Consider the following 26,221-nt stretch of genomic DNA (forward strand, 5'->3'; position numbering starts at 1 on the left):
AAATTTACGTTTATTTAGATTTACCCGTGCCCCGTCACTCAGCGATCCGAGTGAAGGCTTATTTCAATGGACAAGGAAAGACAACGATAAAATACGAGACAGATACCTTTCGAAGGGATGTCGTGAGTAAAAGAAATCACTATGCAATCATTTTATTAATTTTTAACTCATCATTATGAAGATAATACTAATCGTTTGTTAAGATACTTATAATTAATGAGTTCACGCATGACGTATGTTGAATTACTTTATTACTAATATATTTAATATAAGCAGTAAAATTAAGACGTACGTATAATTGACACAGTTAATTCTGATTTAAATATTCGGTCATTTAAATAACATGATGGACTGCCAGAAGCAAGTAACTCGAGTACTGCAATTTGAACAAAACATTTGTAACGACTCTGGAACCTAAGTTCAGATGTTATAAGCGCTCGTGAGGTAAAGAGCAGCTTTTACCTACCGAACGTCTCGTTTTTCGCAAATAACTAAATGTAAAGAATGTGGGATTCGTGTGGTGCGCGGTTAAGGAGTGAAATCCACAGGTCAATATCTTTCGATAACAAGATTTATTCAATAAAACGATAAGAAAAATGAAGTTAACAAATAACAATAATAACAAAAATAATGAAAAATATATAGATTATAAATGATTAATTAGAACAAAAGAAACTAAATAGATTTTGATCGATAATAATAGTAATTCAAAACGAATAGTGCATAATTAAAGAATATAAATTGAATTTAACGAAATGTAGTTCGCTAGTTAATACTTTATGTTAAATCGTATCTAAGTCTGATTTTTGGATAAAGTTAACTACGCTCTTACAAAATTAATAATATTAGCCCGTTATAGTCTACCGCAGCGAGGAATCCTACCTAAGTGTGATTCTCTAAATGTATCTAAATACGCTTTCGCAAAGTTGGACAGATTTTATCTATTATCTAACGCGGTGTAGTCGACTACGGAAAAATACGCTAATGGCAGAACAATATTCTTCTATTAATTCAACTTCTAAAATTTGTTTGAATCTAATAAATTTTCAGTATTTGTCAGCGTATATTTTGTAAAAGTGACATGGTTTTAATTTGATTGAAACTAAAGTAAACGGGATTATCAAAATGTTCCAGTCTGCTACTGATGCAATCATACCGTAACCATGCGTACTTAAACAATTTTTTATACCTTTTTATTTTGTCTTTGGACCTATAGTTTATGTATGTGAAATTTGATCAAAATAGTACAAAGTTTTATTAAAAAAAATTGCAAAATGTTAATTCTTAACATATTTTTTAAACAAATAAATTTTTCAAAAATCCACTTATGCCATATTATTGGCCTTCTAAAACAGACAAATTTTCACTTTTAATTTTTTGTCTAGGCCTAATAGTTCCTGAGATATTTGAGGAAATATGTTTTGCAACCCCAACTTTGGGGGCCATTTTCACCCCTTCAACATGGACGATGGTCGATAAAAAAAATACGTGTCAAATATTTTTTTGCATTCTATATCATACTCCAAGCGCATCAAAATCGGCGATTGTCGATTGGGTAATGTCCTTTATTAGTATGACCTTTTTCCCGGCTCTTCGTGGCATCTTAACTGTTATATGTGGAGTTGTCTATTACTACAGAATTTATTATGGCGTCGTTAATTATTATCTGATTTTATTACGGTGCGATTTAGATTTTATTATTTGACGGGGTCAGTAATAATTAATATTAATTGGAACTAAATAATTTTATTGAACTCCTTATAGAACATATACATATACAATATGTATATTATGAAGTGGAAAGTCACAACAGGTCGTAGTACTAGTATTAGGCTTTATTATAATGATAATATAACTTATAATAGAAGATACACAAAAACTATTCTCAACATTTTGATACAGATACGAACACTCGAATCGCACGAGGTAAGACGCGCTATATCGACGCTACGCTGTAGAAACAACGCCAGCGCCACCAGTGGTGGGCATCAGGGAAACGCAAACCCTTTCATATTATAATAAAAAAAAATTTTCTTTTTTTTTCATTTTAAATATATTGGACAGAGATACTTCGTAATTCAATTATTTGTTCCGCTATGGTGTCCATTAACATTCCTCCGTTGAAGGCTTCTTTTTCTTTGCCGTCCATGCAGCGTATGCAACGTATGATCCTCCATACTGCTTCATTGACAATGTAGTGATGGAATCTTATGTGTATGTATAAGTATACATATATGTATGTTAGATTACGCCATTATTTGGAAACAAAAATGCTCAATGAAATTTTCTTTTTCTTGCCTAAACTCCACCAGTCTTTTCTGGCCTCCTGGCAGACGCTCGTGGCGCAAGCTGTGCACAGTCTCCCTACTTCCATATTGAATTTGTAGAAGAAAACGTACTCCCAATCTTGGACGCAGATCCCATTTTGGATGGGTGCGGCCCGGCTGCTGTCCACTTTCTCTATTCACTTTTATTACACACATGTTGATCGTATGGCAATTGATGACTGACTAATGTTCAGTGATTGAGGATTGAATGAATATTGTAATTCGAAATTTTTCGATCACATTAGGGCTCATCTTATTGTCGGTCTCTGATTTATGTTTGGTAAATAGGCTCGCTTAATTCGATCCTTGTGAACGATCCTCCTTTTGTTCCTATTACCTATTTGTAGTTCTATATTATTGTCTCCTACGGTTCTCGTAATCTTGTAAGGGCCTGAGTATTCCTTCTCTAATATGTTCTTCCGTGGTGGATTTAGGAGAAATATGTCTTCGCCTGTTTCGTAATGGATCGGACGAATCGTCTTATCGTAGTAATGCTTTCGTCGGTGTTTTGCCTGTTTGAGATTATTTCGTGCTGTAATTCGAAAATTGTGTAATTTAGTAATAAGACTGTCAACATAATCTAGATATGTGCATATGGTTTCTTCTATTGGAAAGTTCGATGGCTGTCGCGCTTTTCTTCCGAATATCAATTCATGAAGAGTGAATTTAGTGCCTTCGTGTATGCTGGTATTGTAAGAAAACATTGCTTGTGGTAACCATTCATCCCATTGTTTCTCTTGTGTAAGGAAATATTTTAGGTATTCAATTAACCCTTTCACTACGAAAGACGTATATATACGTCCTGAGAAGTCTTTTGATATACACGAAAGACGTATATATACGTCCCTAGATGTTCATCGATATACAGAGACCTAAATATACACCCATTACGTCTTATTGAAAGGCATTTTTCCAGCACATATTTTAATCCGTCTTCTAAAAAAAAAATCCTGCTTGAAAATGTGCAGTATCCATTAAACACAAAATTCGTCGAGAAACTAGGTATGAATGCAAAGAATGTGATGTAGCTTTGCTACATTGTATAAAAGGCTACTTAAAATGAATCAATAATAGATATATTTAATTCATTTGTAATGGAAATGGGAGTACAGATTTATAAGATAATATTGAAAACTATTAAATATAAGACAACGCAATTAACACAATTTGAACACTAAATGAATTTATTTTAAAATGCGAAACAACAAGGAAGGAACTTTAAATGAAACACAAGATCTTTTAATATACGTGTACGATATCGTAATTGCAGAGAGAACAGTAAAGAATAATTATATAGATATTATTTTATTTTAACATTTGAGGATCTAATTGAAACGAGCGGTATCAGATAGTAGATAAATATACATACTGATTACCGACTTATTGGCAAAATACCGACATATTTCTGTATTTATTTTTGCTATTTTCAACAATTTGCAATGATTGTTTTTCAAGTCCTACGAATAGTATCAAACTTCCCGATACTGTTATGGTCACTGATCTGCACGGCGCAGCGACCGACATGCATCTAAAATCTAAGTCGTCGTCCCTCTTGATGGATTATTCCAAAATCGCACCGCAGTGAAAGGGTTAAGGACCGCTCTCCATGCGCCTGCAGCGACCCTTCCTCGACCATGTTGGATATTGCGAACCGGCCTTTTCGCTCTGCGCTTTCCCTCGCGCGGAGATGCCCATGTGTTCGTTCGATACATTGAAGTTTACTCGATCGATCTATGCACCGTCAAATCACAAAAAGAAAAATTCAAAGGCTAACTACCGCGTGCATGCAATATGTCTCATTCGCCCTTTCCCCGCACTCTAATTAACGCGGAGCGACCCCCAAACACGTGCGCTCGCCACGACAGCCTCTCTTAATTATATCATGTTTGGTGGCATTTTAATGAGAAAAATGCGACGAGGAATTGTTATTCAACTTACACGAGCAGGTGGTGCGGCGCGCGGGGGCGTGGGCGGGGGCGGAGGTGGTGGCAGTGCTAGTTGTGGCGGCCCCGGCGGCAGCAACGGCCTCGCCGGAGGCAGTGCTGCTCGCGTCGGTCGCTGCGGTCTCGCCGGCAGCGGTGGCGGCAGTCGCGACGGTCTCGCCGGCGGCGGCGGTGGCATCCACCATGAGCGCATGGGCCATCATGCCCCTTGGGGCCACCATACCGGCGGTGGCCGAATGATTTCTTCGATTTCATCATTGTCATGGAGAAGCTCCATTTCTTTTTTTTTGTTTCTGTTCTTTTTGCTTGCATGTTTTCCGACGTTTCAAGAAGAAAATCGACCTGTACGATATCTGCATCAGTTCAGATCCGAGAATGGTGCACATATCGAATATTTACTGTATTGTGGCTAACGCGGTATCATCCCCCGAGTCAGGTTCAGTAACTGCTAAGAGTTCGGCTTCTAGAAAAATCGAGAAGAGATCTTTCTCGGGTATGAAATACCACGTCACAAGGCTCATGCGATGAATACTCACATCTAAGTTCTGCCGCTGGTCCATTATAAATTATAGATTTCTCTTTTCCTGTGAATTGCTCTGTTTTTCCTTTGATCCATAGAAGAACCTGGACGTAAGTTTTCTCGCCCCGTTTATCCTGTGGAGCACGCTGAAGTTACGACTGTCCATTGGATCACGGATCACTGCAACCCCGGTCCGTGTTATCATCAACCGAACCTTTTTTTTGGGTCATCCGCTGCCCCGGTGTTGACCAGGGAATATCTCTTCCCCCAGTCTTTTCAGTGAACAAAAAGGGTGGCTCAACGTGAGATGACGACGAAACTTTTCGCCGTACAAACACCTTTTTTTTCAATCGGTCCCATCTTAGAGGCGGGACTACTTTTCCACTTGCTCGCTACTGTCGTTACCTCCCGCTGCACCGAAACATATCTCCTCGCGCTTGAGTCTGATAAACTTTACAATCTGAATGTCGAGCTTTTCCATTGTCTCAATTTTGATCTCCGTCTTCCTCTTCCCGATCCCTTGTAGTTCGCTTGAGCCAGGTGCCGTTTAGTATAGTGGTAGCTGCTGCTTACTGACGTGTAAAATACAACATAAATTATTCTAACAATATTCCTTGCTTCACTATAAATTTTTTGTCTATGCTTTTGGCACATACTTAAGTACTTTCCCCGTTTTAAAAATACTATTAATCGACCGGTTTGTTGAATCCTATTCTACTACCCCATTTTTACTACTCCTTTATCTTCCCCTATTTCACCGTGCTGATTACATAACAATAAGTACAACATATGTATCTCCGCGATATAGGATATCCCTACTCCGAGCACACGCCGTGATCATGGTCTCAAGGGGTTACCGGTAGAATATTTATCCCACTTTACACTAATTATGCGTGCGCATCGATTCCCACTCGATAGCGATCGAAGAAGGTCGATGCGAGGATCAATTTCGACTCTCTACGTCTAGAAGCGAATCGAGTTAGTTCTCTTAAAATCACTTCAGCGAAACACGGTACGCGATCGGGAGGTCAAACCGACCTGGTAAATTAGACAAGCCGACTATTTACCCTCGACGCTTACGCGCCTCAAACCGAGGAGTCAATCGTTCAACCCGAATGGCGGCACTGCTAGAATTTGATTTTGTAACGATTATTCAGTCGTGTACAGTGTAGTAGTCAAAACGAAAATAGTAAATTGTACTAAAGCGAATAATTGAAAATAGTAATTTTTAAATTCATTGGGTAAAGGGATGGTAAGTAATTGTTGATTGAAAGTCAATTCTCATTAGTAAATCTCGACGATATTCCCACAGTTACAGATAGCGACTGAGATCATCTAATTGTACATTTTGGCGTGGTACAGCTCCCAGGCTCATACAGGCAATTGAAGTGTCGCTCGGCCCACGTAAAGTGTCCCGCCGTATCTTCTAATTGTACCTGTGTGCCCTTGTGAGAGGTAGTCTCGCTGGTGTGGAATTAGGTGGTTTCTGCCATATTTGATCGGGGCACAGCTCACAGACTCGTTTGAGCAACCAGAGTATCGCCCAGCTCACGAAAGTGCTCTGCCGCTACTCCTTGGTTGTTCTCAAATGCCTTTGTGAAGAGGTGGATACGACCGTGTGGCACTGCTTTCTCACTGTTTGGAGGTGAATTTATTCAAATAGAGTTCATATTCGGATTGGGTAACCGAAGTGTCGCCCAGTTCACATATTGTGCCTGCCGTCATCTTCTGGTTGTTCTCAATAAGTTTATGAACTTCATAGTACAGGCACCGTTTGACTTTTCCCGAATTGCTTGACAAGGTCAATCTGAGTGTTCCTGTACTATTCGCGTACGGGGGGGGGGGGGGTAGGTAGGTAGGTAGGTAGGTAGGTAGAAAAAGCGAGACGGACAAATAAATACGAAAAAAAGAGAAAAAAACGCGCGCAATTTAAGAGAAAAAGAAAAACACTCTTCCTCGTAACGAGGCATAAAAAAAGGCTAGACAACTGGATAAAAATATGCCTCGTTACACATTGTAATACTTCAAGATAATCTTTCACTCTACATGAATTATATTCTAAATATAGTTGTGTCTCACAACTAGTGTAACTTTTGGAATGGTTGTAGTTGAGGTTATTTTGAACAACTTATTCCTTTGCGAAAATGGGATTGGAAGCTTTGTTTTTGAATTATTAACGAAAAACAATCAGTCAATGTGCATGAATAGTACTCGTATGCATTTGGATGTGATAGTGATGAGTTTGCATAAGTCAGCCGACAGTGGTAAAGCACGTTAGTACTGTGCCTTATGGCAATGTTAAATCAGAGTATGAATAAACAAATTAAGAATAATGATCATTTATTCATTCTTTCGCGTCCGCAGGAGCTACAGCTACCCCCTCCTATGCTTGTCGGTAGAAACGAAGGGAACGCAATTCCAATGCGTATTTCCTACGAGTCTCGTTAAATATGTAAACAAAATAAGTCAAATTTACCTAAACCCTCCACGTACTTCTACGTGCACAAATTCACGGACGATTTGTCTTCCGGGTGTCATACTTTCGCACGCGTCCGCGATAGTCGCTCTATAAAAGTTTTCATTCTTTCCTTGTTGGATATAAATCAAATCCCTGAGCAAGCGAACAGGAATTTGTCTGCAAGTCCAGGTTAATCCGTGAAATACGCTGCAAGTTGTGAGTGTATTTCAGCTTCTCTACTGTTTGATTTTCCGAAAAAAATATCCGTGGTTGACACTTCTCTGAACTTTTTGTCATTCTTTCAACTCTTCTATTTTCTTTATATTTTCAGGTTGAGCATACAATCTAACAACCAATGTTTTTGATGCATCTTGCATACCACTAGCCAAGATTTTTGCGCATACTCCCATTTGACTGATTCTCATTCTTACATTTCCCTTAGAAAACGCAAGAATGTTCTTGATCCGCCCTCGTTAGTTGCAAAACTCTCCAGTTCCTCTAAGCACGCAATTGTGAATTTTATTACAGTGCACGTTAATGTCCATGAAAGACACTGCAAGTTGTGAGTGTAGTTCAGTTTCCCTACTGTTTTATTTGACCGAAAGAAAATATTCGTATCTGACAAACCTTTCAGCTTTTCATTGTTATTTTTTTCACCCTTTACCTCTTGTTGGGGCAATATCGCTCTTGACGAAAATCGCGTAGAGTTGGATATTGTTCCCGAGGAAATAAAACGCTAGTTTTTTGCCGGACTTCCGACGGAACAGTAAACTTATATTTTAAACAAAAAGGAACTGTACATTGGTCAAAATATTAAATATAATCGCACGACACACACACAAATCAAATGTCTTTCAACGTAATTAACTAACTTATTAAATACCAAAAGAAAAGGCGCCGAAGCAGTACGTTTTACTGTTCGTGATCGTGAGAATATCTTAATAGAAAGAACGTTTCGTTGGCCGAAGTTGCTGGTAACAATTCGATACGATAAGTAAGTTAACATATATCGTTGGAGGCCCCCCCCCCGGTCACCCTCGCCACGAGGTTCAGCAGTCGCGCAAGTGAGACAGAACGCGCGTACGAAAACAGTTCAACCGTTGCTCGAACACCTCTATTGCAACGTAGTCTAGAATCCATGTTAATCTTACGATTGTTACCATTAATTGTTAATATTGTATACAATAATATCCATGAATGGCACTGGAAGTTGAGATAGTATTTCAGTCTCCGCGTTGTCCGATTTGACCGAAAAAGTTTTCTAAATGCTATAACGCGGTATCAGAGGCATCTCCGCCGATCTTGCCTCGATTGCGAGTATATTACAGGTTCCTTGGAAGTTCGTGTGCAATGTGCAAGCTTGTCCTAGTAATAATTTCGTTGCACTTCAGCGCGCCGTTCATTGCCCGCATCCGATACAGAAACACACGATCTAATACGGTGATGCCATTATTTGACTCATCATTTTTTAGTATCTCGTTGTTAGTGAAAATGGCTCGGTTAGAAACCGTTCGACAGCTTACTTCGCTATCGCAAGTTTGTGTACTGCAGCCGGTTCAATTCGTATTTAGTTTAGGGGAGTCTAGGAAGGCACTAGCGGGTTGTTGAGTCCCTCTCCAAGCCTTGCGTTCTTACAACCCTCCATTAAGGTGATTCGTAATCGATGCTCCGCATTAGGTAATTTCTTCTCTTTAAATATATAGGACATACTTTGGCATCCAGTGCTGAATGTTTGTTTTCAATGAAACCACGTCTATCACGATTTATACACTTATCTTCTGCTTACATTTTTATGAATCATGGTCACTACTGCAATGTCCACACGCGGAAGGTGCTGTGCAATTTTTCGCCAAATGATTGAATTTCATGCATTTAAAGCATTGCGATACGTTGATGTAATCTTCGCCCGGTTATTTTTACATAGCCACTTGTTTTTCGCGCGGCATTAAAATTATCGAAATGTGCCGTAATCATATAGTAAGATGGTATGACGAGGTGAAAAATATCAAAACTGGGCCAACACATGCGATTGCGGTTTCCTTGTTCGAATTTTGCGAATAGTTGAAATAACGAATAACGGATGTGGACATTATCGAAATATGCAAAATGAGGGCTTTCTTTCGGAGCGACCATTTCTAGTTATAATAGTTATATAATTTTAAGTTGTCTAATTTCAATTTTGTACGGTTACTGACCTGCCATTAAAATTTCTTCGGGGATTTAAATGTTTTATGAAGATAACGAAATCCAGAGGTCGAGATGCATATAATCATTGATAAGGCTTTGAAAACATTAGTTAACGAATGATAGGATCTGGTATTAGACGGAATCAGTACGTGAGAGGATTTTGCCAGAAATTTTTTTAACCTAATTTTAAAGCCTTTAGGCGTAAAGGAAAGCTCGACGCAACCTCGAGACGAGTTAATACTATGATAATTCCGAATGAATAAAAATTGCTTATTGCATGCGTTTGGTTGGAAATGTAGAAGATTTATCGACATGTCTGAACGATGAGGATATCGTATACATGACTACCAGATTGCTAGAACGGTGGAAGTATTACCAGTTACAAGCATTAATTACTCTGGCACGAAATTTCAACTATGAAGAATGAAGACATACTATCCTCACAAAATAATAACTGCAACACTCCGTTCAACGCATCGCCATCTACCAAGACTTCTTTATTATCAGTTCACAACAAATAAATCACTAGTGAAATCAAACTAATCATCAGGATTATTCTTTTCCATGTTGCCAAAGTGAAAATACAGAATGTTCCCATGAGAGAAGAAAATTAAAACCATGAGGAGTAATCATATGTCCTGTGGTTAACAAGAAACGAGTAACTAGTATTCGTACAAAAGGAATGAACTCTCCAGTTCCAGTTCACCGAGGAAATATACTTGCTTCTTCAACCCTGCAAAACGAACTGTCCACGAACAGTTTGAATTGTTCCAAAGCTGTATACATCAACAGCAGGAAATTTATATATCTATCAGATATTATCAACGTTTTGGAGTAACACAATAACCTCGATATGAAATTCTCATATCTTCAACATCTCAAACAATTCGAATTTTGTTGCCATTAGCTATTTTATAATTAGCTAAACAAGTTCAAAATTCGCTCAACGAATCGTTGATTACTATATCAAATCTCGTTCTTCCACGTACTGCGAATGTTAAAATCAGAAATTGTCGCAAAAATCTCGTATTTGTAAAGGAAGGACAAACCAGAAAATTTGAAGTTAAATTCCACTGGTGATATTTTCAGTAACAACCAAAGTCAGTTAGTAAATTGTACGAGAGAGGTGAACTCAAATAAGCTGATAAATTATTATATTTGTGAAAAGTTCAGAGCACATAACATAACTAATGAACAACATGAAATACTATCTACAATAATATTAGTAAATGAAGAATTATATTGGTAGATTTCAGTGCATCAAAGTAAGCTCCATGTCGACAAAGATTATTTGTTGAAAGTACATATCCAGTGCTTGCCAAAGGTTGGTGAAGAAATAGGAAACATTATTCAACCATCTGACTTGTATCAAGACGTTAGTTCCGGAAATGAAGAAGAATGTATCTCTGGATGCTAACATATTGCAATGTTTTCTACCCCATCGACGCTGCTTTCCAAACGGTTTTCATTGTAGTATTAATGTTAAGTCTCGATTTAGTTATCAGTTCCTGGTAGATTCTTCTCACGTTTAATTCTTGAAAATACTTACTATCTTCATACCAAGGTTACGAGCATGTCGTTATAATAATTGAATCAAGAGCGACCAGCATTCACTTGGTTCACATACGATTAATCGTAAACTGTATAAATTGTGTCAGTATAACATTATCAACGAATTACTATGTGTCTCTACCTCGTTTGCAGAACATTTTATGCACATTATGAAATTGTTTTGACATTTAATAAACTTCGATCTTACAACTAACATAAGTGTTAATTTATGATTATGGAAATCATGTTTCATCTCGCGAAGGAATTGGGCAGGCCTCGAAAAAGTTCTCGAGTATACATAATCTTTTACTTCAAAGGATATAGTATCGTTTATACTTTTGAGGATTAATTAACTTGTGCAGTAAATTTGCTAAATAAATTTATTGTACTAAGTTAGTAGTATTAACCAAATTAGTACCGTTTGTTAATAATTGTACCACTATTGGGTTTGTTAAAAAGAGAAAGATATTAGAAATGGTCATCCGAAATGGCGGCTGCTTTTAATCGTGATAAAGAACTCTTATGGCACAAATATTTTCATTTTTCCGCAATCGTATGTTATTTTCAACTTGCGCCTCTTTGTTGGTGCTCTTTACGCCATATTAGTTCAAAAATAAGGACAAGGATAATTTCAGCTTTCGGCAGCAAAATATTGAAGGGCCCAGAGTTGATCCATTTTATCATTCAAAAGTTCTTGGGAATTATGTGCACATTGAACGAGTTTTATATATATATATATAATTGTACGGTACTCGATTTATATTAATAACTATTGTGCTATCACATTTTAAATCCGCAGTTCTTGAATCAATGATTAACCAGATATTAACAGTATTGTTTACCTAGAGTTGTTTTATGAGAATCCAGCATTAACCATAGCAAAATAATATAGAACCGAAATTTGGATATCAGCAGTAGTTGTGCGCGAATTGTCCACAGTCTAGAAAAATTTATCAGTATCTCCTGTTTTGCACCTGCAGAGGTAAAATTAACTAAAATTATCCGCGCAATAAACGGAAATCTAGACGAAATCCACGGAAAGATATCGCTTGACTACCAACGCGATGTGTCATCAAAAACAAATATATTTATTTACAGTTTTAACCTAAAATATTTTGGAAGCTGGAAGAATAGTTAGGTTGGAAAATATATAGAAAGGGTAAGTAGAAAGCGTTTGGTTTGAACTTGTTAGCGGATTCGTCGCTTTTTGCTTTCTCATACTCCTCGTGTCGTTCTTTCCACTTAGTTTTCCAGTGTCATCAATATGGATCGTATGCCATGGTGATGCTACCTTAGGTATAGGATGCATCTCTGCTTGTATCTTACCCGAGTGTGATTTTGCAATCTTACATGCCATGTAATTTTCTACAAATCGTTTGACGTACCGCGACATACTCTCAAACCAGTAATAGTCGTACACTTTCTCCAATGTTTTCTCCCATCCAAGATGGACAATCGACTCGTGAACATTGTCGATGACTGACCATTTCAAAGCATAAGGCACCACTGGGAGGCACTTGGTCCTACCCCTCCGTTGGATTTTTCGATGAAGTATACCAGAACGCAGTACATATGTGTTCGCTATATCCTGGTTCATGGTTCTCCCCTTCACCGTGCGAATATACAAGATCAGGTCCTCGCTTATTATGGGCGTCAAGTAGAGATAAACTTTTTTTTTTTGGACCGAAACCACCGCCGAGTTGGGGTTCCTCAGTCCAGGGGGTGGAGCAATCGTCTTTCGGCATCTCTTCCACCCCTGGCGTAGGGTGGCCGGTAGGGGAAATGCAGGTTAGGTACGGTCACCCAAGATGATTGCCAATCGCGGCGAGCGAGGAGATCAATGGCACGGGGAACATCCAAGCTATCAACGAAGGGATCAACATGAAAATAAGCAGTACGAAGGTGAACGAGAAACTCCCAAGGGGTACAACCGGACAGGACGCACAAAACTGAGATAGATACGGTACGATAAGCGCGACAAATTCGAAGGAGGCCGACGCGCTGAGTTGAATGTAGACGAGACAGAATACGTGAAAAATCGACAGCCTCAAACCAAACTGGAGCAGCGTAGAGGACAATTGGCTCGACAAAACGATAGTACAATATACGATCACACCCGCGAAGGTTAGGGAGAAGACAAGACAAACGCTTTGCAACAGCCAAGGCTTTGGTACAAACCTTGTCGATGTGGTGATGATAAAGGCGACTGTTGCCAAAAAGGACGCCGAGATAACGCACGAAAGGTGAGGTACGAATGGCATTCGAGCCATGAACCAGGGATAATCCTTGAGGAACACGGCGACCGGTCAGAAGAATAGCCTCGGTCTTGTGGGTGGCTAAGACTAGGCCCTGAGAAGTATACCAGTTATCTAGGATACGGAGACACTCCTCAGCAAGGGAGCGAAGGCGTGACAAGGAACGAGCAACAAGCACGAGAGCCATGTCATCGGCAAAACCGACAGTAATAGCACCACCCGGGAGAACGAGATCCAACACGCCATCCTAAGCTAAAATCCATAAAAGTGGACCAAGAACAGAGCCCTGGGGAACACCGGCGAAAACTGGTACTTCAATCCAGCTGCCATCAAAAAGGAAGGTTCCAACCTGACGATTCGAAAGATAACTATCAAGAACACGAATGAGGGAAGGTGGGAAATTCCGTGACACTGCGGCGCGGAGTATATTTTCCCATTTCAAGGTGTTGAAGGCATTCTTTACGTCCAACGTCACAAGAAGGCAGTGACAGTTGGAGGAGCGAGCGCGATCCCATTCAGAAGTAACCACGCGCATCGCTTGCATGGTGGAGCGGCCAGATAAAAAACCGAACTGACGAGGGGAAAAACCACCGGAAACGCGAACCGCCTCCAAGAGACGCTCCCGGATACAATATTCGAAACCCTTACTTAAATGAGGCAACATGCAGAGAGGGCGCAAATCGCCAAGAGAAGTATAAGGCTTATTGGCCTTAGGAATCAACACCAAACGACCGCTCTTCCAAGCGGAAGGAAAATAGCCCTGCGAGTAACAAGAATTGAAAAGCTTGGTTAGCCAAGTGAGGGCTACTCTACCAATGACACGTATGACCTCACCCGTCATGCCATCAGGACCCGGGACCTTTTTGGGGCCGATGCGAGCTAGAGAGTAGGCGACGGTAAGAGGACAAATAGGAATATCGGAGCCATCGGGATTTATGAAAGAATTGTGAACCAAAGAAGGAGGTAAAGCAGGCAGAGAAGTTGAGAACCCTGGAAAAGGGACATGAGGGAAAGAAGAAGACGCAGAAGACACAGCAGGAAGAGTAGAGGATGCACCAGGATTGGGAACAAGAGAGGCAGGCTCCTCAGAAATGGGGAGAAAAGAGGAATTGGCAGGCGAGAAATTCCGAACCTGTGCGGGATCCGGCACACAGACGAAGAGAGCCTGCATCGCAAGACGAAATTCCTCGCGGTTGAGAGACACTGGAGGCTGGTCACCGCGCAGTTTTTTCATCATAGTTTTATATGGCCGGCCCCATACGTCAGAACGAACTTCGCCTACCATCTCCTGAAAGCATTCGTTCTTTCGGCGGCACAGGAGCGAGCGAAAGGTACGACGAGGCATAAGATAGGCGGGAAGAGCAAGCTCGGAAGCGAGTGCAGGATCGCGAGAAAGGGTATAACGATACAGATCACTCGTTTTCCGGGTCTCGCGACGCAAAAGGGCCAGCTCTTCACTCCACCAAGGAGCATCGCGACGTCTCTTACGGCGCAAGGGGAGTGAAGGGCGCGACGAGTCAAACAGAGATTGGAGACAAGACAATTCAGAGTCAATCTCAGCTCGCGAGAAGAATTGAGACGAATCGGAGAAATCGCGAGTGCAAAAAGCGGAGGACGAGAGAGACTCAAACCATACGTCAAGGTCGATAGGACCTGAACGAGGCAACCAGGGAAAACCAGATGAAGATGAGGAAGAACTAGGGGAAACAAGAGCAGGGGAGGAGAACGAAAAGTTATGCAACAAAGAGGAATGGTCAGAACCAGTAAAATCTGGAAACACAGTGGAGCGAGTTAAACGAGATAATAAGATGGGGGAACCAACAGCAAAATCTATCCTAGAGGAATAAGCACCGCGGTGAAATGAAGGGCCACCGTCACTGCAGACGGGATCAATACCTAGCTCGGAAAAAAGTAATTCGAGAAGACGACCGCGAGAATCTAGGGATTCGGACCCCCATGCAGGAGAGCGAGCATTAAAATCGCCACAGAGCATGAAAGGCTTGGAAGAGCGGAGAACACAAGAAGATAAAGCGGTCAAAATATGATCGAGAGCGGAGAATGAAAGATTTGGGGAAAGATAGCACGACCCTATACAAAAATCGCGAGTCTCCACGATTACAAACCCATCACCACGACCGGAGCAATGAACAACATCAAAGTCAGAGGAAGAATAAGGACGGAACCATATCGCGCACTTAGAATCCAAACTCACATGCCACTCGCTCCTGATCTCATACGGCTCACAGACACAAACAAAATCTGCACAGCGCTCGCCCGCTGTCTGCCACAGGAGGTCTTGAGCGAGACGGCAGTTGTTGAGATTTAATTGAAGGACAGAAACAGGAGAAGACATACTGCAAAAGCAATGAACACCTGAAAGAGCGGGGGTAGTGTGGGGTTCGTACCCACTAAGACCCCTCGGTGATGCCCACCCTCGGCGGCATGGCGGGCTATGGGGTTGTGCCATATTCGTCGCCACGGCCCGCCAAAATGCCGCCATGCGACAAACGCGTCGCCCTTCTCGTGGGGAGGGGAAGCCTCCCCACAACAGTGGAACGGAGGCCTAGGAAAAGGAAATGAGAGCGATAGATGACTAAACGCAACATAAGAGATAGACAGCGAAAGACTAGATTATTATTATCATTGTGAGAGTGATACTTAGGTGGGAAGTGGTGGAGAGAGGTCGCGGTTTTACCGTATGTTTTCGCCCACCGGCAAGCGGTGCTGAGGGGGCGTGCAAGTTCAGCTGGAGGTAAGTGCAATCTGCACGGGAGCCTCGCCTAGTTCTTGACGTTGCCTCTCGGGCCAAATCTCTTTGGTTGGAAGCATCCTTTACCCACACATGGAACACACACGCCGGGGGGGGATTAGTCTTTCTTCCACAACTGCGAGCGATGGGCTAGACCAGGTACACTATGCCCCATCCGGTAAGGAAGCCTGGCGGGTTGCCGCCAACCCCCGCGTGGCGGGGGCGGGAGACAGTTTTAGTGAGTAGGATGTGGAAACCGCCCCTCTTCTAACACTATCTGGACTACCTTCCCAGATGTCCGTTACTGGATTTCTGTCCTCCTAAAAAAAAAAAAAAAAAAAAAGAAAGAAAAAAAAAAAGGTTAGGTACGGTTAGGCCCCTCTACTTTTGGCAACCCGGCTTGGGACGGGCTATGGCAGTTGCCCCCAAGAAGAAGGGTACACTTACCTGTGGGTACGCAGGCAGCCCCACCTTCCAGAGGGAGTTAGGTCAAGTAAGTTATTAAAGCACCTACCAACAATCCTATAAGGTGCGTCAGATATATATATATATATTAGGTCCACACATACTCAGGTTCGTCTCATGCACACATACACAATTGCATTTCACACACATGGTCCCAATAGTCTTCTAATTTTGATAAACTACTTGTATTACCCCCTCTTGGCGGTATTTAAGTAGAGATAAACTAAGTCACCACTTATGTCTCGCACGATATCTAGTTTTTGCGTCAGGCTCCAGCTAATCATACGCTTGCCTGTCGCCAAATTCGCTCTAGGGTCAGCGTTCAAGGTTGCATGCACTTTCCTCCACCAATCACTGAGCCCAAGATTTTTGGGCAGTATCCATTCTAGCTCTGTCAGGGTGTTGACTAAAGCCCGGTTATGGTGTGATTCGATTGCGTCCCATCGCAACCGCTGGTTTGCCTCTAGATCCAACATTGCGACAGCCGCGATTCTCTCGTCAACCTCATAATCCCTGACAACTGGGACCCCTATTGGGGTCAGATAGTAGCCCCTGTTCGTCCTGCCAGTTCTGCCCTTACGTTGTTTGCTAGTCGCTTTCCCTATGATTCTACGAGTCAGGGAGTATGTGTAAAGCAAACTCTTGCCGACAAATTCCAGTCGAGACAACGGTTTAATCTCCTCCATGAAGTCAACCACTGCAACGCAGCCTGGTATAGTAACAGCTTGCCCCACAACGTCAGTGTAGAAGCACCAACAGTTGGCCGGCATGGAGTCGGTGTCAAGGGTAGTTCCGCCGTGTATTGGGATATAATCCCTAGCCCCTCCCACTTCACGCTTAAAGTAAGCGCACAGTTTCTCGCAATCGGCACGGGAGGCCAAGAAAAATATGACTCTCTCCTCTGAAATTGGTCCTAAAGGGATCTTATATCCTTTTCCAAATCCTTCTAAGTGAGTACCTATAGTCCTGGGCGGCACAATTACGTGATCTCCCGAATTCTTATCACCACTCTTAGCTGGCAATATGTTTAGTTCTGAAATAGGGAAACGTGTTCCTGATATCACCAAGCCATGGACCAAAGATAGGGCACCATCGCGTGTTAAAACAGTGGCGGTCAAGTGTATACATTTGTTTAACCGACTTCGAAAAAGGAGGTTTTGCGCCGCCTCCGAAAAGGTTGAAATGTATTTAATATACTACCTAACGAGTAAATAGGTTTCATTCATATCTGTTACGTAATTGTATGATCGAATGAAATAGAAATTGCTTCATTAGGAAATAGAAATTATTTTATACTTTTTAGTGCATTTCGAAGTCGGCGTATTTTTTTTCTTAAAATTATTTTATAACGGCTCCCTTTAACGGTGAACATGAGATCTCCCGCTACGACCGTTGGGTCGCCACGGCAATGAATCTATTGCATATATAATTTCATTGCATAGATAATTTGAGGGTACCTTGGCCCCTCGTCTCAGTGTGGTAAGTGTTTTGCATCCTGTCGAGTCAATTTCTAGCAGTCTACGTAAGTGGCCAAAAGCGCCCTTAACGGCTGCCTCGGTGGAAACATTTCAAACCAAATGTTATATTCTTCGGTCGTTTGAAATCAGGAACAGACCTAATGTCGTCTACACCAGAAAATTTTCGTTTCAGAAAAGTGAAAGCTTGCAATTCTTTTTGCAGCTGTTGACGTGTAGTAATTTCTGTTGTAAAAGCCAGTCGTTGCAGACGTAGATCAAATCGAGAGAGGTTCGCAAGAACTGTCGATACCGCAATCTGTTCCCTCGAAATATTCTTCCAACTTGACATTAGCGAGGGAATTATCCTGTATAAACCGGATTCAAGCTATAGACGTAGCTATCCGAAACGCACGTGTTCTCGATCAACGACACGTGTCTGTTTATGCGACGCAATATCGGGCTACGTGTTTCCCCCTTTTTTTTGGGATTCGACTCGACATACTCCCCCCGTTGCGAAAGGGTGAGCAAGCCGATATGAATGTGTCGTGATGTGTGATGTACAAATGGCAATATATATTACAGATTCACCAATTAATACATATAGGTACATGTTACATTATCGACAATCAGATATTGTCCAGCAGAGGACATAAAAGGGTGATATTCCGCTTGAATGATCCTTGCGCAGTGCGGACCGTTGCGACGCGTGCAACTCCATCATCACCTGGATGGACCTCAACGACCACTCCCAGCTGCTACCTCATGCATGGTTGGTTTTTGTCCATGATAAGCACGACATTGTCGGACTGCAGTTCGCCTCGTGACGTATGCCATTTTTGCCGTTTCTAGAGCTCGTTGAGATACTCCAAATGCCAGCGTTTCCAAAAGTCCTGGCGAGCCCTGGTGATAAATTGCCAGACCTTGAGACGGTTATCTGGAACGTCAGAAAGATCATTTTCAGGCAGCATGGTGAGCGGACGCCCTATTAAAAGATGAGCAGGCGTTAATGCTAGAGAATCGTTGGGATCACTAGATAATGAACAGAGGGGACGAGAATTGAGGATCGCTTCGATTTGTATCGCGAGCGTGTTCAATTTTTCAAACGTAAGAAGTTGATTTTTTACTACTCGCTTGAAGTGGTGCTTGAACGATTTTACAGCAACCTCCCAAATGCCCCCAAAGTGTGGCGACAGGGGAGGATTGAACTGCCACGTAATGTTTTTGCGCACGGCATATTCGTTAATTAGACCCTGATATTGCTCGGATTCGAGCAGAAGATAAAGTTCCCGCAATTCATTATTTGCGCCCACGAAGTTCGTTCCGTTGTCGGAATAAACATGAGAAGGAATTCCCCTACGGCTAATAAATCGCCCGAAAGCGCCCAGGAAACCATCGGTTGTCAAGTCGCTTACAATTTCGATATGTATAGCCTTGGTGGCCATGCAAATGAAGACGCACCCATATGCCTTGATTCGAGTTCGGTTTCGAAGTTTCTTTTCCTTGATATATAAAGTCCGAAGTAATCTACACCGACGTGAGAAAACGCAGCTGATTCGTTAACGCGTACGTTTGGTAAATCCGCCATTTTACCGTGGATCGTGATGGGACGATGTCGAATGCAATCGACACATCGCCTCGCCATTCGACGTATTTGATTTTTTCCGTCGAGTAACCAGAATCGATGCCGGATATTGTAAAGCGTACTTTGAATTCTAGAATGATAAGTGTTTTTGTGAATTTCGCGAATTATCAGGTCTGTTACGTGATGATTGGAAGGCAATAAGATAGGATGTTTTTTAGTGAATGAAATGGGCGCGTGTTTCAAACGATCACCAACTCGCAGTAGACCTTGTTGGTCAATGAACGGATTGAGACCCCGGAATCGGAGGTTCTTCGTCTCTCCGGTTTCCCTGATTTGCGCGATTTCATAGCTGTATTGCTCGTTTTGTATCAATAGCAAAATTTTGAGTTCCGCTTGCGCATTTTCTATTACGCTTAGACTCTTACCCTTAAAGGGGTTGGATTTGCGTATGCGTAAACAGTACGCAACGGAATGTACGAGTGTGGTATAGGATGAGAAACGTCGGAAAACATCGATGGAAGCCGTTACCAGGCAAATGTTTTTTCTAAGACCGGGAATTTCTGATGGAACCGTTTGAATGGGGATAGGCCAATCGCTATGATTTTATTTGAGCCAAGGAGGACCATTAAACCACAGTTGATTGTTGAGAAACTCCGAGGGGAGTTGTCCCCTAGATAAAGAGTCAGCTGGATTATCCTTGGTTCGGATGTGTCGCCACTCGACCTTGTCTCCTAGAGATTGTATTTCTGTGACCCGGTTGGCTTCAAAAACCTGAGCGATTGTGGCGATCGTTTTAGTTACTGAAGAACGATGGTCGAATCGGACCAAAACACAATGCGAGAAATCGCGAAATCGAATGCGAGAAGGGACTCGCTGTACAACAGTGAGAGCAATTGCGCACCGCAAAATTCTAGCCTCGGAATGGATACTTCCTTGAGGGGGGCTACTCTAGATTTCGCACAAGCTAATCGAACAACTACTCGTCCTTGTAGATCCGTCGATCGTACATACAAACACGCTCCGTAACCGACCTTACTCGCATCACAAAATCCGTGTAACTCGATGCTGATCGCGTCAGGCGTCAAAATGTTTCGTTCTATCGAGAAATCTTTAATGAGGTTTAATTGCTCAGCGAATTTAATCCAGCGCGAATACAATTCTTGCGATACCGACTCGTCCCAATGAACCCTTGACTTCCAGCATTCTTGTATAATAATTTTTGCAGCTAAGACCATGGGGCCTAGTAATCCCAAAGGATCAAAGATTTTTGCAATGTTGGATAAAATATTACTGTTGGGTAATGGGCTGGATTTTTATTCTAGATAGGTTTTTGGACTCGGGAATGGAGGACGGGAATTAACTGTTAACACTTTTACACTGGAAACAATCACTTTCACTTTATTTACGATTTCAGTTTAAAATTTTGAACAAAGAGTACGAAAGGTCACACATCGACCGGTAAACGAAACTACGACGGAAACGCACGGAAATTTTGCCCTTGATCTGGTCGCTGCTCGCGAACGCGACGGAAATCTTAGGCGGAACTCTGCGTTAGCTCCGATCGCGACGGAAATCTTGATGCGACGATATTACCGAATTTTCGCAACGATCAAGGTCCGACCGCGGAAGCACGAGATACCGGTCGAAATAAAGGCTGAGAGTCTTGCCACGTGTTATGGCGACGGCAACGGTGTTTTACACGAATTAACGGCACAATGCAGAAAATATCGCGGGCACGACGTTCCGTTAATTTTATCTATGTTCGGCGTATCTAACTAACAGTAATAGCTCGGCGGATTATCACAATTTCGCGGAAATCGAATTGGAAAATAAGTCGGGTGCGTATGACTTCTCCAAGAGCCGGAACAACAAGAACGATGGGGTGATCTATCGGCATCGATCAGCGAAAACGGGAATGCGCGAAAGATCCTAATCGATATAGAGCGCAGGTACGCAGGAGAACAAGGACCGCGAATAGTAACTACAATTACGCATGAAAATGATCGGTAATGCGCGTTGCCTCGTTCGCGATGAGATTTGTGATTCGCGAATTTTTCTTGATATGGCCGTTAGCGCGATATTTAATGTTTCCACGGAGACTCTTAGCTATATGCGGACATTACGGAACAATTACGTTTGGTTATTTTTACCGACGAGTCCTTTAATCTTACTATATATATGAAATTGTCTACACGCGAGTTTCAGACGATTCCGAGAGTTTTCGAGACCGGATTTTCATCAATGGCACAATCTAAATCTAATGTTTTTTCATCAAGGTTATCAAGCGCGTGCTGGTGATTAGAAGCCCATTGGCGAATGCTAAATCCTCCCTTTCTTAAGAGCGCGATTACTTCATCTCGTAATTGTAAAATTTCAGTTAAAGAATTAGCTCCGGACAAAAGATCGTCAACATAAAGATCTCGTTTCAAAATTCGAGATGCGATTGAAAACTCAAGGTGTTCATCGTCGGCGAGCTGTACTATAGAGCGTATTGCTAAGTACGAAGAAGGGGAAACTCTGAAGGTGACTCTACTGAGCTCGAAGGTACTGATGGTGTTATTGTAGTACCATAGCACTCGTTGGAATCGACGATCGTCAGGATGAACAACAACTTGTCGATACATTTGCGCGATATCCGCGGTCACGACATAAGTGTGAGTTCTAAATCGCAAAAGATGCGTGAAAAGATTGCTTTGAATCGTGGGGCCTGTTAATAAGGTATTGTTAAGAGACATGCCTTTGTCGGTTTTTGCGGAGGCGTCGAATACAACACGAACCTTAGTGGTATTGCTCGAGATCTTGATTACCGGATGATGAGGTAAATAATAGCCGTGTTTCTGTTCATCTGACACGTGAACCATATGTCCGAGATCAATATATTCCTGCATGACCCTCAAATATTCTGTTTTGAGGCGGGAATCTGCATTCAATCTCCTTTGCAGAGATAAGAATCGTTTATGAGCTTGAGTTTTTGAATCTCCGAGCTCGACATTTTTTATGCGAAAGGGTAATCGCACTACGTACCGTCCGCTCGAGTCGCGTGTCGTGTGAAATTGATAATGGTCTTCGCACAACGTTTCCTCGAAAGATCTCGAATCCTTGGGACCCGCGTCATCAATGCCCCAGGAACGTGTTAATTGACTCGATAAGTTAGTTCATCGACAGGATATAAACTTCCCATTGTTCTAAACTTCTTCGGGTTTCCCGCGCGATCGGCATAGTGTCATCTAGACGAATTATTCTTATCATGGGATTCAAACTGTTCCAGTGTGGTGACTCGAAACGCGGCGTCGCTCACGAATTTACAGAATTGATCGAGGGTCGGGAAGGTGTCGTTATCGAGAGTCTCCTCCCATTTTTTCCGAATTTCCGCTGGGAGTGTGTGTTCCAATAGCCCGCACTACGATGCCGTCGGTAGGCTTAGCGTTCAGTGTTTCCAAGATATTTACATGTTGGCGCGCGTCACCTACGATTTTATTCAAATTTTCGGCAGTCGCCCTTGAAACTGTAGGACTGTTGATAAGCGCGTCGTAATGTTTCGCGATAAGAACGCGTTTCTTCTCGTACGTCTGGACTAGAAGATTCCACACCCGGTCATAATCGTAGAAAAATGAATATAATCCGCAAGATCCGACAGATATTTTGGATGCGGTTTTGATGTAACACCAAAGAGTACGTGTACTTTATTGATATATTGGATTAATCGAATATATCGGGTGTCATCGTTTTTATTAAAAATGTAATAAATTTGTCCGACTTTATTTACTATTGCATCGGTGGGAGACATCGCTGTCTCCCGCCAAAATATGGGAATTCAGAATCAATGAATAATCCGCACTCATTGATTTTTTATTCCCAAAATCTCCTCCAATTCTTGTCGTGCTAAAATCTCTTTTTCTTTACCCCACTTAATTGCAAGACCCGTTAATTGAGGAGGGTAAAGAATATTTTTTATAAGATTTTTGCAGGACGTGGTATCTCTTCTGCAACAAACTTTGGAAAAATTTGATGCAGTCAACAGCGTTCGACGTGTATAATGCCACTGCGGATTTGCATGCTGACCCCGCGTTACATATTCTAACACGTCTCTATTACGTTGTTGATTTAATAGCGTTTCATACAAATTGGATTTCAACTGTTATCGGCTCTAAATACTTTGGCCGCATATTTTGATCTACGAACAGGTAGACCCAATTCTAACGCTTTCTTAACACGCTGCGCATATTTTGCGCGCTGTCTTATTTTTCTTTTTTCGAGCTCTATTGCTCGCACTTGGAGGCACTTTACCAATCGTGCAGCAAGCAGTACTCAGCGGTACTCTTTTAGCAAAATTAATACGCTTGCCACCGATCATTTCAAAAATAACAGAATTGCAACTTTCTACAGAATTGCTGGTATAATTGTATAACACGCTTTCTGCGTTATCAACGATGCGTTTCATCGCATATTCTATTTTTGCATAGAATCCTGCCATTTGTAATTGGGGAACAAGATTTTCCTCGCCTTCTTTTATTTTCTTTATGTTCCCCAAAAATGTGGCTAGGAATATTACTTAAATCTTTGATCAAACCAGCAATTTTACTTTCCCAAGTTGCATCGCTGTTGCGGCGAAGTGTTGCAGCTTTTGTAATATTTATACGAAAGGCTTTACTACTTTGCACAACAAGTTTTCTTAATTTTAAAAGACTTCGACCACCACTCTTACTAATTTTTTCTATTTTTTTACAAAGATTGCGTAGAAGATGATTGATGCATTCAATCTTCTCCACTACAACATTTTGGTAAGGTGAGAAATCTCTTAATTTTTTAAGTACATTGCTGTCGCCATCGCCAATATATTTGTAATATATTAACCCGTACATTTCTAAGCTGCAACGAAAGCCTTCGAGGATGATGTCACTTCCAATACTGGTGGAACTGAGTAGTGGTGGAATTGATTAGTCTGATTAGTTCCCCAGTTTTTGTAACATTCGTGTTCGCGGACCGTAACATTTAATTTACTAGCGCGTGCGCAAATACAACAATATTTGTTTCGCACGCTGACAAATAAAACTTTTCTCGTATGATAACCCATGATAATAGCCGCCCCGGATGGAGAATCGTAACCACCACTGCGGTACGATCTTTTCATCCAAGAACCATCTGTTATCACAGATACGTATGGAATACCGTCAGTAACATTACCCCTTGCAATTGCTAATTGTCTTTCCACTTTAGCAGCCTCCTGCATTTCTTTCTCTGCAGCGGCGGCTAAAGCTCCGGACATTTCATCTTGGCATTTGGCAAACGTATATTTATTCATGCATTTTACATCTATAGTAGCTAACGATTCTTCTAATTGCGTATATCTATTGACATCCAATATTTCGTTAGATGTCGGTTCATTCCAAAAGTCACCTTTGAAGTGACACATTCAACATTCAACGAAATATTTCATTTTGAGACCGGAACGCATCGTTTTTGTTATGACGAGATCAATGAACTGGCATGAATTCTGCTAATGGGCTGACAATCTTTGCAATTCCGAAAAAACGTGCCCAAAGTTTACGATGCTTCGTCCACTAATCCCGGCAGAACACAAACGACCTACATCAATGTTACTATCTACATGCAAAACGACATTTTCGACTTCTTCGTCAATATCGTTTTGTATTTTGCATGCATCTACATATTCTTCACTAGATGTATCAGGTGCTGATTGCTATGTCAATATATCGTTATTTCTAACGTCTGTTTCGTCCGGACAAATGTCTTTTGATGAATTTTCAATTTCGTTAATTTCTACTGAATGATTATTATTATTACTATTTATTAAATTAATATTACTAATACACTTGTCGTCGGAGAATTCAGACGACACGTTGCAATCATTATTTGATGCACCTGATACAATTTCTGATTGTGATGTACTTGCTTTGGATTCAGATGCGTTGTCCGCTCGATGCAGCGACCGATTTCTTTTTCGTAGCGATGCCCTTCGACTTAATCGTGCACTCTTCTTATTTCGGTATTTTGTACTGTCCATTGTCACTGTACACTATTTGCACCAATTTGCACTTATGTAATAAAATATTTAAAAATATATAAAATGAATGAAAAAAAAAAATAAATAAATAAAATAAGCGATACATGGTAAAATATCGCTCACAAAGTACAAAAGTGAAAAGTTTGTTAAAGGCTGCGCTCGAGATGTTTCCGATAGCTTCGCCTGTAACAAACTGACGTTGCCATGGAAAGGAACAGCTCATGATCGAAAGCAATGAGCGAAAGCAAACAATGCAAACAAACAAAAAATAGAAAAGTTTTATACTGTAAATACTCAATATCTACACATCTCTTGGATGTGAAGTGTTGCACACATCGTTGTTCGGATCCCGTTTAAAAGGCGACAAGTGTGATAGGTCCGGCGTTTCCTCCACCTCCCAGAATCGTCGGAGTAGCTGTTGAGTAGCATCTTCGCAGCGGCAATGGTACGTCTGAACAGCGGAGCCAATCCCAGCCTGGTGAGTGGAGATTGGACCCAGCAGAACCCAATCAGTGGGTGTTAGTTTTCCTACGGGTGTACCTGACTGGCCGCATCGAGTATTGTCCAGTGAGAGACCCTCACAGACATCAGTCCCGAGAATAAGGTCTACTCTGGAAGGAACCCCGAAGCCTGGATCAGCTAACGTGACGTTTTGTAGATGGGGCCAGATTTTGTGGACTGTCTGCTGGGGTGGTATTAACG

At 41.6% G+C, this 26,221-nt stretch overlaps 2 protein-coding genes across 34 annotated transcripts in view; one reads left to right on the plus strand and one right to left on the minus strand.

The window, feature by feature from the left end:
• LOC100875383 (uncharacterized) overlaps nt 1–26,221 on the plus strand; it is a 47,823-nt gene that overhangs the window by 11,900 nt on the left and 9,702 nt on the right. For 29 of the 33 annotated variants that reach the window (XM_076529821.1, XM_076529808.1, XM_076529810.1 and 26 more), the window contains one exon: nt 19–122. The exons of the other annotated variants lie outside the window; for them this stretch is intronic. The gene's annotated coding sequence lies outside the window, so the exon portion shown is untranslated. The remainder of the gene's footprint in view (nt 1–18; nt 123–26,221) is intronic. 33 annotated transcript variants of the gene reach the window in all.
• Nucleotides 21,696–22,382, minus strand: LOC143264169 (uncharacterized). Its single transcript, XM_076530035.1, has one exon. The coding sequence runs from the start codon at nt 22,380–22,382 to the stop codon at nt 21,696–21,698; it is 687 nt and encodes a 228-aa protein (XP_076386150.1).

The sequence above is a fragment of the Megachile rotundata genome, chromosome 3, assembly GCF_050947335.1.
Source record: "Megachile rotundata isolate GNS110a chromosome 3, iyMegRotu1, whole genome shotgun sequence".
Classification (NCBI taxonomy): Eukaryota; Metazoa; Arthropoda; class Insecta; order Hymenoptera; family Megachilidae; genus Megachile; species Megachile rotundata.

Excerpts from the sequence above, each read along its gene's own strand:
- LOC143264169 (XM_076530035.1), bottom strand. The coding sequence starts at position 22,382 with ATGCAGGAATATATTGATCTCGGACATATGGTTCACGTGTCAGATGAA.